At 49.3% G+C, this 16,319-nt stretch overlaps 1 protein-coding gene across 1 annotated transcript in view; it reads right to left on the bottom strand.

Annotated features, from left to right (window-relative positions):
* The window catches only part of LOC115173243 (calcium-binding mitochondrial carrier protein Aralar2-like), a 69,246-nt gene that overhangs the window by 20,172 nt on the left and 32,755 nt on the right, over nt 1–16,319 (bottom strand). The window contains exons 8-12 of the mRNA XM_029731159.1: nt 16,226–16,310; nt 14,280–14,438; nt 11,852–11,904; nt 8,986–9,066; nt 1,805–1,945 (exon numbers count right to left, since the gene is read on the bottom strand). Coding sequence (XP_029587019.1) covers nt 1,805–1,945; nt 8,986–9,066; nt 11,852–11,904; nt 14,280–14,438; nt 16,226–16,310 — 519 coding nt within the window. The remainder of the gene's footprint in view (nt 1–1,804; nt 1,946–8,985; nt 9,067–11,851; nt 11,905–14,279; nt 14,439–16,225; nt 16,311–16,319) is intronic.

Raw genomic sequence — 16,319 nt, 5'->3', positions numbered from 1 at the left:
TATTTAATTACCAACATCATGTTATTTCAAGTTCTCTTTGGAGTGCAATATCACGTTGTTAAAAAAGATGGCTAAATTGGACCTGTCTATAAATTGGTCAGTTGAAGGCATTTAGGGCTTATGTTAACTTTGATTGTGTTCAATGATAATAATAGACCTTTTAAACGTTGTATGCAACATTATCGGCAAGTGAAATTATGCCTACTGTGCCAAAGCGATTTAGAGTTCCTAAATGGGAGAGATGAGAGTGTTGATATAACAGTAATATTGTCAGCTTCCACTTTTAACAAACATCAGAATCTGTAAAAAAAATGAAAAAGGTTATGTACCAACATATTAGGCAATAATTCAGAGTAGGCAAAGTGATTCTGTCAGGCAAAAATTATATCAAACATTTTATCATTGTAACATTTTATCTATCAGTAACATTCACCATGGTTGTCTGAAGTGTGCTATTGTCACACCCTGATCTGTTTCACCTGTTTTTGTGATTGTCTCCACCCCCCCTCCAGGTGTCACCCATCTTCCCCATTATCCCCTGTGTATTTATACCTGTGTTCTCTGTTTGTCTGTTGCCAGTTCGCTTTGTTTTGTCAAGCTTACCAGCGTTTGTCCTGTCAGCTCCTGTTTTTTCCCAGCCTCTTTTTTCTCGCCCTCCTGGTTTTGACCCTCACCTGTCCCGTCTTTGTACCCGCCTGCCTGACCACTCTGCCTGCCCCTGCCTGCCGTCCTGTACCCTTGCCCCATCTCTGGATTACCGACTTCTGCATGACCTGACCCTGAGCCTGTCTGCCGTCCTGTACCTTTACCCCTGTTGCTGTAATAAATATTGTTACTTCAACACGGTCTGCATCTGGGTCTTACCTTGATACTTGATAGATTTATTACAAGACGCTGCGGAGAGGACTGGGGACAACGTTGTGTAGAGGACTGGGGACAACGTTGTGTAGAGGACTGGGGACAACGTTGTGTAGAGGACTGGGAACAACGCTGTGTAGAGGACTGGGGACAACGCTGTGTAGAGGACTGGGGACAACGCTGTGTAGAGGACTGGGGACAACGCTGTGTAGAGGACTGGGGACAACGCTGTGTAGAGGACTGGGGATAACCCTCTGTAGAGGACTGGGGACAACGCTGTGTAGAGGACTGGGGATAACCCTCTGTAGAGGACTGGGGACAACGCTGTGTAGAGGACTGGGGACAACGTTGTGGAGAGGACTGGGGACAACGCTGTGTAGAGGACTGGGGATAACCCTCTGTAGAGGACTGGGGACAACGCTGTGTAGAGGACTGGGGATAACCCTCTGTAGAGGACTGGGGACAACGCTGTGTAGAGGACTGGGGATAACCCTCTGTAGAGGACTGGGGATAACCCTCTGTAGAGGACTGGGGACAACGCTGTGTAGAGGACTGGGGATAACCCTCTGTAGAGGACTGGGGATAACCCTCTGTAGAGGACTGGGGATAACGCTGTGGAGAGGACTGGGGACAACGCTCTGTAGAGGACTGGGGACAACGCTGTGTAGAGGACTGGGGACAACGTTGTGTAGAGGACTGGGGACAACGCTGTGTAGAGGACTGGGGACAACGCTGTGTAGAGGACTGGGGACAACGCTGTGTAGAGGACTGGGGACAACGTTGTGTAGAGGACTGGGGATAACCCTCTGTAGAGGACTGGGGATAACCCTCTGTAGAGGACTGGGGATAACCCTCTGTAGAGGACTGGGGATAACCCTCTGTAGAGGACTGGGGACAACTGAATTTGAATACAGTACTAAGTGTAGTAGTGTACAGGAGGACCTGCCTTGTAGAGGCCAAAGAAACCCAGGTCCTTGATGACAGATATGGCGCTGACGCGGGGGCCGGTGGTGATCTCTCCAGCCACCTGCAGCCGGATCTTCACAATCTCCAGAGGGTTGGTGAAGATCACCTGGGATCCACCCGCCTGGACACACACACACACACAGAGTGGGGATTAACGGAATAGTGATTCGTGAAACCTGGATTAGCAGCAGCACAAGGGGAATCTTTTTGTAAAACAGCTGTAAGAGAATGGGCTGTAAGTGACAACTGGAGCTATGTAACAGAGGGTAACCATCAGCGTACACCGATGGTGCCCTGATAGGGACATCACAGGTCTGACTGATGTGTCATTCACACACAGGACAGTTCAATAGGCTACACTGGCTGTGATACGTGTTTACTGTAGACTGGCTCCCAGGTCTGTCTGTAATGGGTGTTCACTGTAGACAGGCTCCCAGTCTGTCAGTAATGGGTGTTCACTGTAGACAGGCTCCCAGGTCTGTCTGTAATGGGTGTTCACTGTAGACAGGCTCCCAGTCTGTCTGTAATGGGTGTTCACTGTAGACAGGCTCCCAGGTCTGTCTGTAATGGGTGTTCACTGTAGACAGGCTCCCAGGTCTGTCAGTAATGGGTGTTCACTGTAGACAGGCTCCCAGGTCTGTCTGTAATGGGTGTTTACTGTAGACAGGCTCCCAGTCTGTCAGTAATGGGTGTTCACTGTAGACAGGCTCCCAGGTCTGTCAGTAATGGGTGGTCACTGTAGACAGGCTCCCAGTCTGTCTGTAATGGGTGTTCACTGTAGACAGGCTCCCAAGTCTGTCTGTAATGGGTGTTCACTGTAGACAGGCTCCCAGGTCTGTCAGTAATGGGTGTTCACTGTAGACAGGCTCCCAGGTCTGTCTGTAATGGGTGTTCACTGTAGACAGGCTCCCAGGTCTGTCAGTAATGGGTGGTCACTGTAGACAGGCTCCCAGGTCTGTCAGTAATGGGTGTTCACTGTAGACAGGCTCCCAGGTCTGTCAGTAATGGGTGTTCACTGTAGACAGGCTCCCAGGTCTGTCAGTAATGGGTGGTCACTGTAGACAGGCTCCCAGGTCTGTCTGTAATGGGTGTTCACTGTAGACAGGCTCCCAGGTCTGTCTGTAATGGGTGTTCACTGTAGACAGGCTCCCAGTCTGTCTGTAATGGGTGGTCACTGTAGACAGGCTCCCAGGTCTGTTTGTAATGGGTGTTTACTGTAGACAGGCTCCCAGTCTGTCAGTAATGGGTGTTCACTGTAGACAGGCTCCCAGGTCTGTCTGTAATGGGTGTTTACTGTAGACAGGCTCCCAGGTCTGTCTGTAATGGGTGTTCACTGTAGACAGGCTCCCAGGTCTGTCTGTAATGGGTGTTCACTGTAGACAGGCTCCCAGTCTGTCTGTAATGGGTGGTCACTGTACACAGGCTCCCAGGTCTGTCAGTAATGGGTGTTCACTGTAGACAGGCTCCCAGGTCTGTCTGTAATGGGTGGTCACTGTACACAGGCTCCCAGTCTGTCTGTAGTCTCTGAACCATCCGTCTTCAGTTGCACCCTGCCTGAGGGGTTCTGTCTCCACAACGCTCCAACTGTGTACCTGGTGCCGGAGATAAAACCCCCAGCCACAGGCCCAGACAGGTTCTTCTCAGAGAGCTTCAAGGCGGCACGGCTTTCATGCACAGCTACGGTATCTGGAGCTAGGGGTGCAGTGTGGCAGTGGCTGTTGTCTGTTCCATGTTTGTACTGCTACCATGTTGTGCTGTTGTCATGTTGTGTTGATACCATGTTGTGCTGTTGTCATGTTGTGATGCAACCATTTTGTGTTGTTGTCATGTTGTATTGCTGCCATGTTGTGTTGTTGTCTTAGGTCTCTCTTTATATACTGTGATGGTGTGTGTCTCTCTTGTCGTGTTTTGTTTACATTCATTTTATTTGTTAATCCTAGCCTCTGGCCCAACAGGAGGCCTTTTGCATCTTGCGTCATTCTAAATAGGAATTTGTTCTTAATTGACTTGCCTGGTTAACTAAAGGTTAAATAAAAAATCCTTTTAAAAAAGCAGCTAAAGTAGCTAACTTCGTCTCGGCACGAAGAGGGAGAGCCGGGACATAGTTAGCCGGGAAGGCAGCAACCATTCTGGAACAGTCTCTCTCTCTCACACTAGTTGCCCCTGGATACCGTGGCTGAAAAGTGGCACAGTGCAATTAGATAGAAATCTGTTTCCATGGAGTCCTTCCCTGCCGTTAAATAGGGCCTGTACTGTTTGTTGTACTTTTCTCTCCCCCCTCCTTTGCTGTGAATTATTAATGTGTAATTGTGTGTGTCCCCTCTATCTTACGGGAAGGCTATCAAATGAGTACCCCAATCTGAATGTGCAACCTTGTGCGTTTTTTAACAGCCGCCCCCGAATTCGTAAGTAAATGTTCCCGTATTTTGAGGGAGAGATCATAATCGCCCCATTGAAGGGTGTAGTACATTAAATAGTGGCGCAGAACTGACCAACATTTCCCTTCCAGAACTAAAAGAGAGGCATTGAATAGTAGGGGCCCATTCTTCATTCTAACGACTTACAGGTACAAATTTATAACTATTTATTTCTGTGGAAAATGATATTTCATAGTTGATTACAGCGACCCTCTAATAGCGATGCATTTATTACCGGTCCGTTGGACACAGAGATGATGAACTGAAAATAGGGCCACTTGAGCAGTCAACGCTCTCTCTCACATCAATTGGACACTAATTGGGAGATTTCTGAATGTTAAGGAGAGCAACAACATCACAGGTTAGAGAAACCACTGCACTATTAGGTCTGACAGACAGAACAACAGACACGTCTGTCGGGGGGGAGAGATGGAGAGAGACAGGGGGCGACAGAGAGCAAGAGAGAAACAGAGACAGAGAGAGAGGGAGAGAGACAGAAAGACGGAGAGATTTGATTACAGAGAGAGACAGTTGGTGGTGCTCTGATAATTCCCAGGTAATTACAAGGCAAGGTGATCCCCTGAGGGGGTTTGAGAGTCAGAACCTCAGACACGCTCCAGCACTACATCCACAGTATGTGTGGGTGTGTTTCTATGTGTGTGTGTTTCTGTGTGTTTGTGTGTGTGCACACATCAGCCAGATCGCTCAAGATTGACTTCGAAATTGGACGTTGGTCCATGTCCTGAGGACGTCGGGAAATGCCTTCAAAACCAGCCACTAGGGCCAACAGTGAGCACTATTACCATCAAGTAGGCTTGGGTTTTGCTACAGCATTGTGGACGAGGGTGGCGGATGGGCGGGATCCCGTGACTTCAGGACCAAAGGTCACATGTTCAATCCCAGTGGTAGACACTCATTTTAACTCTATCCCAAACCTTAACTTAACCATTCACAATGAACGCCATAAAATTTATGTTTAACCCTATCCCAAACCTTAACCCTTAACTTAACCATTCAGAATGAACGCCATAAACTTAATGTTTAACTCTATCCTAACCCTTAACTTAACCATTCAGAATGAACGCCATAAACTTAATGTTTAACTCTATCCCAAACCTTAACCCTTAACTTAACCATTCAGAATGAACGCCATAAACTTAATGTTTAACTCTATCCCAAACCTTAACCCTTAACTTAACCATTCAGAATGAACACCTAAACTTAATGTTTAACCCTATCCCAAACCTTAACCCTTAACTTAACCATTCAGAATGAACGCCTAAACTTAACCTGTTATGGCTACCCCCCCCCCCCCCCCCCTTGTCTTAATTTCCGCCTGAAGACATACCCAAATCTAACTGCCTGTAGCTCAGGCCCAGAAGCAAGGTTATGCATATTCTTGGTATCATTTGAAAGGGAACACTCTGAAGTTTTTGGAAATGTAAAATTAATGTAGGAGAATATAACACAATAGATTTGGTAGTTTAAACCTATCCCAAACCTTAAACATTAACTTAACCATTCAGAATGAACACCTAAACGTAATGTTTAACTCTATCCCAAACCTTAACCCTTAACTTTGACATTTGGAGAAACGTGGATAAACGTCAGAATCTGAAGTAAAATTGGTAACTTGTTACACACACACACGCACACGCACACGCACACGCGCACACACACACACACACACACACACCCTCGGGGTAACAGCTATGTAAAAGTTTACTTTTCAAAGGAAAACAATAGTTTAGCACTAGTTAGCAAACATTACCACCCTCAATTAATAACCACTCACACTTTCATCGGTGCCAGAATTCTTAAATGAGGATTACACAAGTGTGCATGCATTTACGAGTCTGTGTGTGTTTATGTTGATGTGCTCATGTGCATGTTAAACGTTGTGATAAATGTTTTATAACTCGCAACGGAGCCGAATAACAAACCGTTACAAAGGCTTAAAAATCAAACCATGCAAATTGAAGTGATTTACACTGAATAATTGCCACAGTGAAAACTAACAAAGCAACACTGTACTCTCTCTCTGACTCTCTCTCTCGCTCTCTCTCTCGCTGACTCTCTCTCTCGCTGACTCTCTCTCTCTCTCTCTGACTCTCTCTCTCGCTGACTCTCTCTCTCTGACTCTCTCTGACTCTCTCCCTCTCTGACTCTCTCTCTCTGACTCTCTCTCTCTCTCTGGCTCTCTCTCTGACTCTCTCTCTAGCTCTCTCTCTCGCTGACCCTCTCTCTCGCTGACTCTCTCTCTCTCTCTGACTCTCTCTGACTCTCTCTCTCGCTGACTCTCTCTCTCTCTCTGACTCTCTCTGACTCTCTCTCGCTGACTCTCTCTCTCTCGCTGACTCTCTCTCTCTCTGACTCTCTCTCTCTCTCTCTCGCTCTCTCGCTCTCTCTCCCCCCACATTGGCCCAGTGTGTATTTTGAGTAACCAAGCCCTCAAATGAGGGCCAGCGAACGCCTGATAGGCATCCAGCCAGCCAGCAGCGTCTCAGTAAACGGAGCATGCCGTTCTTACCAAATAATCATTAAGACCTGGCAACCCTCACTGAGCTTAATTCTGAGGCTATTATGAGGGAAGGAAAGAGCGGAGGAGAGAGGAAGGAAGAGAGGGGTGAGCAGAGGGGAGATGAGTGTGTAAAGAGGAGAAGAGAGGCGACATGTGGAGGAAAGGAAAAAAGGAGAGAGAAGAGGAAAGGAGAAGAGAAGAGGAAAGGAGAAGAGGTTGAGATGAGTGGAGGAAAGGAGAGTGGAGTGGCAAAGAGCAAAGTTGAGATGAGGAGAAGAAGTTAGGAGAGGGTAGGGGAGGGTAGAAGAGGGTAGAAGAGGGTAGGACAGGGTAGAAGAGGTGAATGGAAAGGAGAATAGAAAAGTGTAAAGGAAATGAGAAAGGGGGACTGAGGAGGAGGGAGAGGAGGGGAATGGAAAAAAACAAGATCAGAGGAGAGGAGAAGAGAAAAGAGGAGAAGATATCAGAATATGACTAGATCCTCATTGACTGTGTCGTATTTATTACTTATTTTACCGTTAAAACCTCATTTAAACACTTTTTTTTACACACCTCACTCTTTCCCCCCATCCTCTGTATTTCATCCCCCCTTCTTCTGTCCTGTCAGACTATGGTCTGGGACTGTCGCCGGAGCCCAAACCAACACTTTCACAGCTTCCAAATCATATAAACAGACTTCATGTGATGTGGCTGAAGTCTCCCTAAACAGGGTGTGTGTATGTCTCTGTGTGTCTGTGTGTTTGTGTGTCTGTGTCTCTGTGTGTGTGTGTATGTCTCTGTGTGTGTATGTCTCTGTGTGTCTGTGTGTTTGTGTGTCTGTGTGTTTGTGTCTCTGTGTGTATATGTCTCTCTGTGTGTGTGTGTGTGTGTGTGTGTGTGTCTGTGTGTTTGTGTGTCTGTGTGTGTGTGTCTCTGTGTGTGTGTATGTCTCTCTGTGTGTGTGTATGTATGTCTGTGTGTGTGTGTGTGTCTGTGTCTGTGTGCATGCATGTGTGTGTTTGTGCATGTAGGTGTGTGTGTGTGTGTGCATGCATGCATGTTTGAGTCTGCTTCTGTGTATGCATGTGTGTCTCTCTGTGAGCGTGTGTGTGTGTGTGTGTGTGTGTGTGTGTGTGTGTGTGTGTGTGTGTGTGTGTGTGTGTGTGTGTGTGTGTGTGTGTGTGTGTGTGTGTGTGAGAGTGATAACAGGAGAACGGCTCACCAGCACTAACACCAGGGGCTGAGACAGGATGAAAGGAGCTGTCAGAACAGCTCACGATGAAAAATAGGAAAAATCCATCCATCCTCACTCCACAATGCCATGGTATAATTTTGGATATGGAAAAGATATTTCACAGCAGCTTCGATGGTACAATGATTCTCTACACTATACTTGCTTGTTTTGTCACATAAACTGAAATTAGGAGAACTCTTAGGATTTTAGCAACCAGGAAATGGCGGAATGATTTCTGCATAGTGCATCTTTAAGTCCTAACCTTAATTGAGCTGTATACAGGTCACATAATGACATACATATTCTGCTTTAGTGATCGGCATCAAACGGGTTCGTGGTGAAAGGCCTCTCTCTATTCATTGGTTGAGGGGGTGACACTACAGCTAGACCCAAAGGGATGAGGTGGGGGGGGGGGTCAGAGTGTGTGACAGCTCACTGAACAAACACAGGCTGTGTGTAGTGGGGTGGAGGTGGGGGAGGGGGGCAGTCTCAGGTAGCAGTCTCTTTATGTCTTTCTTTCAACAGGGATATATGGCTTTCTAATATAATATAATGTTGATATAGCGTTTACCGTACATCTCTCTGTGTTGATGGACGTTGATATAGCGTTTACCGTACATCTCTCTGTGTTGATGGACGTTGATATAGCGTTTACCGTACATCTCTCTCTGTGTTGATGGACGTTGATATAGCGTTTACCGTACATCTCTCTCTGTGTTGATGGACGTTGATATAGCGTTTACCGTACATCTCTCTCTGTGTTGATGGACGTTGATATAGCGTTTACCGTACATCTCTCTCTGTGTTGATGGACGTTGATATAGCGTTTACCGTACATCTCTCTCTGTGTTGATGGACGTTGATATAGAAATATGTCACTACTAAATAGGTCTCTGTGTTGATGGACGTTGAAATAGCGTTTACCGTACATCTCTCTCTGTGTTGATGGAGGTTGGTATAGAAATACTGTATGTCACCACTGAATATGTCTCTGTGTTGATGAGACTCACACATGCACCAGCCAGGATCTCAGCAGGTACAGGGATTGATCCATCTTTCTGTCTGGTCTTCCCTCTGATAAAGTCATTCACCTGTGGTGAGAAGACTAAGCATTAGACGCACACTAAGACACAGACATACACACAGACAGACAGACAAAATACAGCGGGAGTGGATATTGGTACGCTAAAGGGCCACTGATTGTAGTAACAGTAACATTTCACTGTGAGACTACTAATACATGTACCCCACATGAGGTAGACTTTAAGTACTTAAACTTTTCATTTTGCATCCTGATTGAAACAGATCTAGCTCTCTGTCCTTGTACTCTTGGATTTAAGTGCTGCATTCGACAAGGTTGACCATGATGTCCTTCTGGACAGACTGGAGAGTTGGCTTGGCCTCTCCGGGCCAGTTGTAAATTGGTTTTGGACCTATTTAACGGGTCAAGAGTTTTTTTAATCACCCTTGGTGAACATAACGGGATTGTTTTTTGTCATGTTCGGTAATGTTGGTCACTGGTTATTTTGACGGGTGCTGTTTTTTGCCCGTGCGTAAAAGTTGATGTTCGTGTATTTGTGTTTGGGCAAGTGTAGTGTTTTACCTTACACCATTCATTATTCTGAGTAAAGTTACGTTGCTCCCAATTCTCTGCTCTCCTGCGCCTGACTGCATACACCAGCTACACCCACCATTATAACAATAACACATTTACATAAGTATTCAGATCCTGTACTCAGTACTTTGTTGAAGCACCTTTGGCAGCGATTAAAGCCTTGAGTCTTCTTGGGTATGACGTTACAAGCTCGGAAGACCTGTATTTGGGGAGTTTCTCCCATTCTTCTTTGCAGATCCTCTCAAGCTCTGTCAGGTTGGATGGGGCGTGTTGCTGCATAGCTATTTTCAGGTCTCTCCAGAGATGGTCGATCAGGTTCAAGTCCGGGCTTTGGCTGGGCTACCCAAGATCATTCACAGATTTGTCCCGAAACCGCTCATGCGTTGTCTTGCATGTGTGCTTAGGGTCGTTGTCCTGTTGGAAGGTGAACCTTCGCCCAAGTCCGAGGTCCTGAGCGCTGTGGAGCAGGTTTTCATCAAGGATCTCTCTGTACTTTGCGGCGTTCATCTTTCCCTCGATCCTGACTAGTCTCCCAGTCCCTGCTGCTGTAAAACATCCCCACAGCATGATGCTACCACCACCATGCTTCACCATAGGGATGTTGCCAGGTTTCTTCCAGACGTGATACTTGGCATTTAGGCCAAAGAGTTCAATCTTGGGTTCATCAGACCAGAGAATCTTGTTTCTCATGGTCTGAGAGTACTTTAGGTGCCTTTTGGCAAACTCCAAGTGGGCTGTCGTGTGCCTTTTACTGAGAAGTGGCTTCCGTCTGGCCACTGATTGGTGGAGTGCTGCAGAGATGGTTGTCCTTCTGGAAGGTTCTCCCATCTACACAGAGGAACTCTGGAGCTCTGTCAGAGTGACCATCGGGTTCTTGGTCACCTCCCTGAAAAAGGGCCTTCTCCCCTGATTGCTCAGTTTGGCTGGGTGGCCAGCTCTAGGAAGAGTCTTGGTGGTTCCAAACTGCTTCCAATTAAGAATGATGGAGGCAACTATGTTCTTGGGGGCCTTCAATGCTGCAGACATTTTTTGGTACCCTTTCCAAGATCTGTGCCTCAACACAATCCTGTCTCGGAGCTCTATGGACAATTCCTTCGAATTCTGCTCTGACATGCACTGTCAACTGTGGGACCTAATATAGACAAGTGTGTACCTTTCCAAATCATGTCCAATCAATTGAATTTACCACAGGTGGACTCCAAGTTGTAGAAACATCTCAAGGATGATCAATGGAAACAGGATGCACATGAGCTTAATTGTGAGTCTCATAGCAAAGGTTCTGAACATTTATGTAAATAAGGTATTTCTGTTTTTTGTTTTTTTTAATACATTTTCTAAAATGTCTAAACTTGATTTTGCTTTGTTATTATGGGGTAAGGTCTCTGCACTGGATGCCTGTGAGTTTTTGAATTCATTTTAAGATTCTTCTATTGGTTTTTAAATCAATACACGATTGTTCACCCCAATACATGTCAGACATGCTTTTAAGTTATGTACCCAGTAGGTCCCTCAGGTCCTCTGGTACTGGCCTTTTAACTCTCCCAAAGCCTAGGACCAAGAGGCATGGAGAAGCAGCCTTTAGTTACTATGCCCCCAGCCTCTGGAATAGCCTGCCAGAGAACCTGAGGGGACTGTGAATATATCTAAAAGAGATCTTAAAACAAATATTTTTGGTTTGCTTTTCCTTAGGGTGCTTTTTAGTTGTTCAGTTTGTGTCATTCTTTTGTTTTTTATCTTATGTTTGTTGTGTAGTAAATATTTCAGCTTTTATTTTCATAGTGTTTTATTCGTTTTTTCCGGTGAAGCACATTGTGTTGCATTCCATGTTTGAAATGTGCTGTATAAATAAATCTTGATTTGATACATTGGGGTTTGATTTGAAACATTGAGGGGGGGGGGGTGTGTGTGTGTTTGAGTGAGTGTGCGTGCGTGCGTGCGTGGAGCCGTGCCTGTGTGTGTGTGTGTGTGTGTGTGTGTGTGTGTGTGTGTGTGTGTGTGCCTGCATGCGTGTGTTTGAGTGAGTGTGTGTGTGTGTGTGCGTGTGTTTGAGTGAGTGTGTGTGTGTGTGTGCGTGCGTGTGTTTGAGTGAGTGTGTGTGTGTGTGCGTGCGTGTGTTTGAGTGAGTGTGTGTGCGTATGCACATAAGATCTGTACTGTATATTAAACTAAAACTAGAGGTAAATGTTCAACTAGGGCCCAGTGAGGGGCTCCGTGGTAACTGAGGCCTGACTGGTCTCCATGTAGAGAAACAAGGCACTTACTGTCAGCTTTATGGCTTTCTCCGGAGCCACACCCAGTAGCTGTGGTACCAGACCTGTCATTAGAACACAACATGATTAGAAAAGAGAAGGGCCAAGGAAGTACGACACACACACACACACACACACACACTGGCAGACCGCGGCACAGCACAGCACAGTCCCCCTCCACATGAAACACATACCCTGCTGTATTCAATTCTGCCTGATCCCCCTGACACTAAATAACACTATTGATGTGGGGTGTGGGGACATCAGGGTCTTAAAAGACTAACAAAGTGAAAGAAACTCCTTCCCAGAATACAAAAAAAGACATAAAACACTCTAACCAAAGTTTATGCGGTCCTAAATTACAACCCAAGACTTCCAGCCGGATAAAAATAAACCAAATAATCTGATTGGAGTGTGTTGGATGACCCATCTCAGTGTAATAGTGGAGAGGTTGGAGGGGGGTAGTGAACGCAGGGCCCCAAACAGGCCACACAGAGTCAGACACAGGAGCACAAACATAATGATTAGCATGGCTTCAGCTGGGCTGGAACTCACAAACAGAAACAGGAGTGTTAGTTGTGTTTGTGGCAGGGCTCAGGCTGAGAACCACACACCAGTTATATTATTATTAAATGGCCCATAACAGCTCACAGTTGTAGTTAGAGACGCTTACTGCTTTCTCATGCTGCTGCGTTGTTTACGTAAGGGTTCCCGTCTCGAGATGATGACATCATCCTAGTGTTTGCAGTGTGTGGTGTTCTGGTTCTGGTCTGGCTGTCTCACCATTCTAATGCTCACCTCATTCAGTAATGGGAAACAGGGGAGGCGAAGGAAAAAGCTCAGCTTCATTACATTAAAACAGAAACTCTCACTCTCCTCAGTGGCTAATATAACATAACCAGCTTTACTACACAGTAGATACATGTTAATGAGGGAATTGTGAATAACAATATATGAGATTCAAGAAACTAATAAAAAGCAAATGTGTTTGCTTCTGGAGTCTTTCAAATTGTCTTCCTCGTTTAAGCTTGTTTTGTAGTGGAACTGTGCTATGTGACTTGGTGACTGGATGGCCATTCAAATACAACTGTATCATTTGATGTTTGGTCACATGATGTCTAGGAGTGGAGAACAGAGAGCTGGTATCTGCCAGTGTACCACTACCTTGGAGCCAGGTCTGTCTGACCGTGTGTCTGTAATGTCAGAGACCTCTCTAAAGGCTTGGTGTCCTCTGACAGACACTAAGGATTCCCACTTCCTCTTAGAACCCTCAGGGGAGAACTCACCTGTCAATCCTATTTCAGAGAATTCCAAAAGTCACCCCCCCTTTTCAAATCATATGATATAGTGTGTTGTTCAAGAACCTTCCTACCCCCCTCCTTCCTCCTGCTCCCTCCCTCCCTCCCTCCACTCCCTCTCCCTCCTCCCTACCGCTCCCTCTCCCTCCTGACTCCCACTCCCTCTCCCTCCTCCCACCCGCTCCCTCCTACCACCTCACTCCCTCTCCCTCCTGACTCCTGCTCTCTCTCCCTCCATCCTCTCTCTTACCCCCCGTTCCCTCGCCCTCCTACCACCTCACTCCCTCCTGACTCCCGCTCCCTCCCCTCTCCCACCTCCCTCCTTCCCGCTCCCTCCTCCCTTCCCTCTACCCCCTACCCCCCGCTCCCTCCTCCCTTCCCACCTCCCACTCACTCCTACCACCTCCCTCCCTCTATCTCCCTCCTGACTCCCGCTCCCTCCTACCCCCCGCTTCTTCTCCCTCCTACCTCCCTTCTCCATCCCGCTCCCTCCCTCCCTCCCTCTTACCTCCCGCTCTCTCCTCCACTCCCTCTCCCTCCTACCTTCCGCTCCCTCTCCATCTTACCTTCCGCTCTCTCTCCTTCCTAACCCTGCTCCCTCTTCCTAAAACCCCCCGCTCCCTGTCCCTCCATCCCCCCGCTCCCTGTCCCTCCATCCCCCCGCTCCCTGAGTGCAGGTACTTATTATATTAATGCCAGTTGAAGTCTGGCTGGGGCAGTCACACACCACCATTGTGACAGAGCTCTGCTGGTATGTGGCCTTTGCGTGCAGCGTGCATTGTCCCCCTGAAACTCCCGAGACTGCCTTTAATCACTTCAAAGAAGCCAGGTCAGAGGGAAGGTGAACTCAGACCCGCCCTCCTCTCCTCTTCCCCCTCTCTTCTACCACACCTCTAAACCCCATCTGTTGTTGTGATGGAGTGAGATGAAATCGAAGCTGATCTCAAGTCAGATTTGTGTTTTAATTCATATGGTTAGGTTGAGGGTAAGCTGATCCTAAATATGTGCCCACCTCTACCCAGAGCTGTAGTGATGATCATTAGCCTATCACTACATCCTAAATAGTGCACTACTCTGGCTAAAAGCAGTGTACTATATAGGGAATAGGGTGCCATTTGGGACACATCCCGTCTGGTACTGACCTCTATAGAGGCCGAAGAAGCCTTCGTAGCGCAGCACCTTCTTGAAGCAGTCCAAGCTGTTCTTGTACATGAGCTCTTCCACCAGGGAGCCTGTGGTCCTCTGGTTCTGCATCCTGGTCTTCACTAGATCTATGGGGTACACTGCTGTGGCTCCCACAGCTGGAAAAACACATGACATAAACTTTATTAAGGCGTTAGAGGAGAGGAAAGATGCTAGAAAGACGTCATTAGGTTGTTATTGCGGTATGTTGCTCTTCACCAAGATCTACACCACCGGGGGTGGAGGGTGATGGGGGTGGAGGGGCCAGGAGGGTGGAGGGGCCAGGAGGGTGGAGGGTGATGGGGGTGGAGGGGCCAGGAGGGTGGAGGGTGATGGGGGTGGAGGGGCCAGGAGGGTGGAGGGGCCAGGAGGGTGGAGGGTGATGGGGGTGGAGGGGCCAGGAGGGTGGAGGGTGATGGGGGTGGAGGGTGATGGGGGTGGAGGGTGATGGGGGTGGAGGGGCCAGGAGGGTGGAGGGTGATGGGGTGGAGATGCCAGGAGGGTGGAGGGTGATGGGGGTGGAGGGTGATGGGGGTGGAGGGTGATGGGGGTGGAGGGGCCAGGAGGGTGGAGGGTGATGGGGGTGGAGGGGGCCAGGAGGGTGGAGGGTGATGGGGGTGGAGGGTGATGGGGGTGGAGGGTGATGGGGTGGAGGGGCCAGGAGGGTGGAGGGTGATGGGGGTGGAGGGTGATGGGGTGGAGGGGCCAGGAGGGTGGAGGGTGATGGGGTGGAGGGTGATGGGGGTGGAGGGTGATGGGGTGGAGGGTGATGGGGGTGGAGGGGCCAGGAGGGTGGGGGTGAGGGTGATGATGGGGGTGGAGGGGGCCAGGGAGGGGTGGAGGGTGATGGGGGGAGGGTGATGGGGTTGGAGGGGCCAGGAGGGGGGAGGGGTGATGGGGGTGGAGGGTGATGATGGGGGGGGAGGGTGATGGGGTGGAGGGGCCAGGAGGGTGGGGGGTGATGGGGTGGAGGGTGATGGGGTGGAGGTGGATGGGTGTGGGGGGGAGGGGCCAGGGAGGGTAGGAGGGTGATGGGGGGTGGAGGGGCCAGGAGGGTGGAGGGTGATGGGGGTGGAGGGTGATGGGGGTGGAGGGGCCAGGAGGGTGGAGGGTGATGGGGTGGAGGGTGATGGGGGTGGAGGGGCCAAGAGGGTGGAGGGTGATGGGGGTGGAGGGGCCAGGAGGGTGGAGGGTGATGGGGGTGGACGGTGATGGGGGTGGAGGGGCCAGGAGGGTGGAGGGTGATGGGGGTGGAGGGGCCAGGAGGGTGGAGGGGTGATGGGGGTGGAGGGGCCAGGAGGGTGGAGGGTGATGGGGGTGGTGGGGCCAGGAGGGTGGAGGGTGATGGGGGTGGAGGGGCCAGGAGGGTGGAGGGTGATGGGGGTGGAGGGGCCAGGAGGGGGGGGGGTGATGGGGGTGGAGGGTGATGGGTGGAGTGTGGAGGGGGGTTGAGGGGCCATGGGGGTGGAGGGTGATGGGGTGGAGGGTGATGGGGGTGGAGGGGCCAGGAGGGTGGAGGGTGATGGGGGTGGAGGGTGATGGGGGGGAGGTGGATGGGTGAGGGGCCAGGAGGGTGGAGGGTGATGGGGGGGTGATGGGGTGGAGGGTGATGGGGGTGGAGGGGCCAGGAGGGTGGAGGGTGATGGGGGGTGGAGGGTGATGGGGTGGAGGGTGATGGGGTGGAGGGGCCAGGAGGGTGGAGGGTGATGGGGGTGGAGGGTGATGGGGTGGAGGGTGATGGGAGGGTCATGGGGAAGGTGAGGAGGTAGTGGTGACACAATGATCCGTGGGGCCTGTCCCAAATGGCACATTTTTCCCTATGTAGTGCACTACTTTAAGGGATCTGGTCAAAAGCAGTGCACTACATAAGAATTAGGGTGGCATTTAAGACGCAGGCGTGACTTACCGCCAGCGATGGAGCCGAGGCCAAACCTGTAGGCGGACTCTGCTACCTGGATGAGAACAGATCGGGACGGGTCACCACCGGACAGCTGGAAGAG

The sequence above is a fragment of the Salmo trutta genome, chromosome 34 (assembly GCF_901001165.1).
Source record: "Salmo trutta chromosome 34, fSalTru1.1, whole genome shotgun sequence".
Classification (NCBI taxonomy): domain Eukaryota; kingdom Metazoa; phylum Chordata; class Actinopteri; order Salmoniformes; family Salmonidae; genus Salmo; species Salmo trutta.
This window is presented reverse-complemented; position numbering and strand designations above follow the sequence as displayed.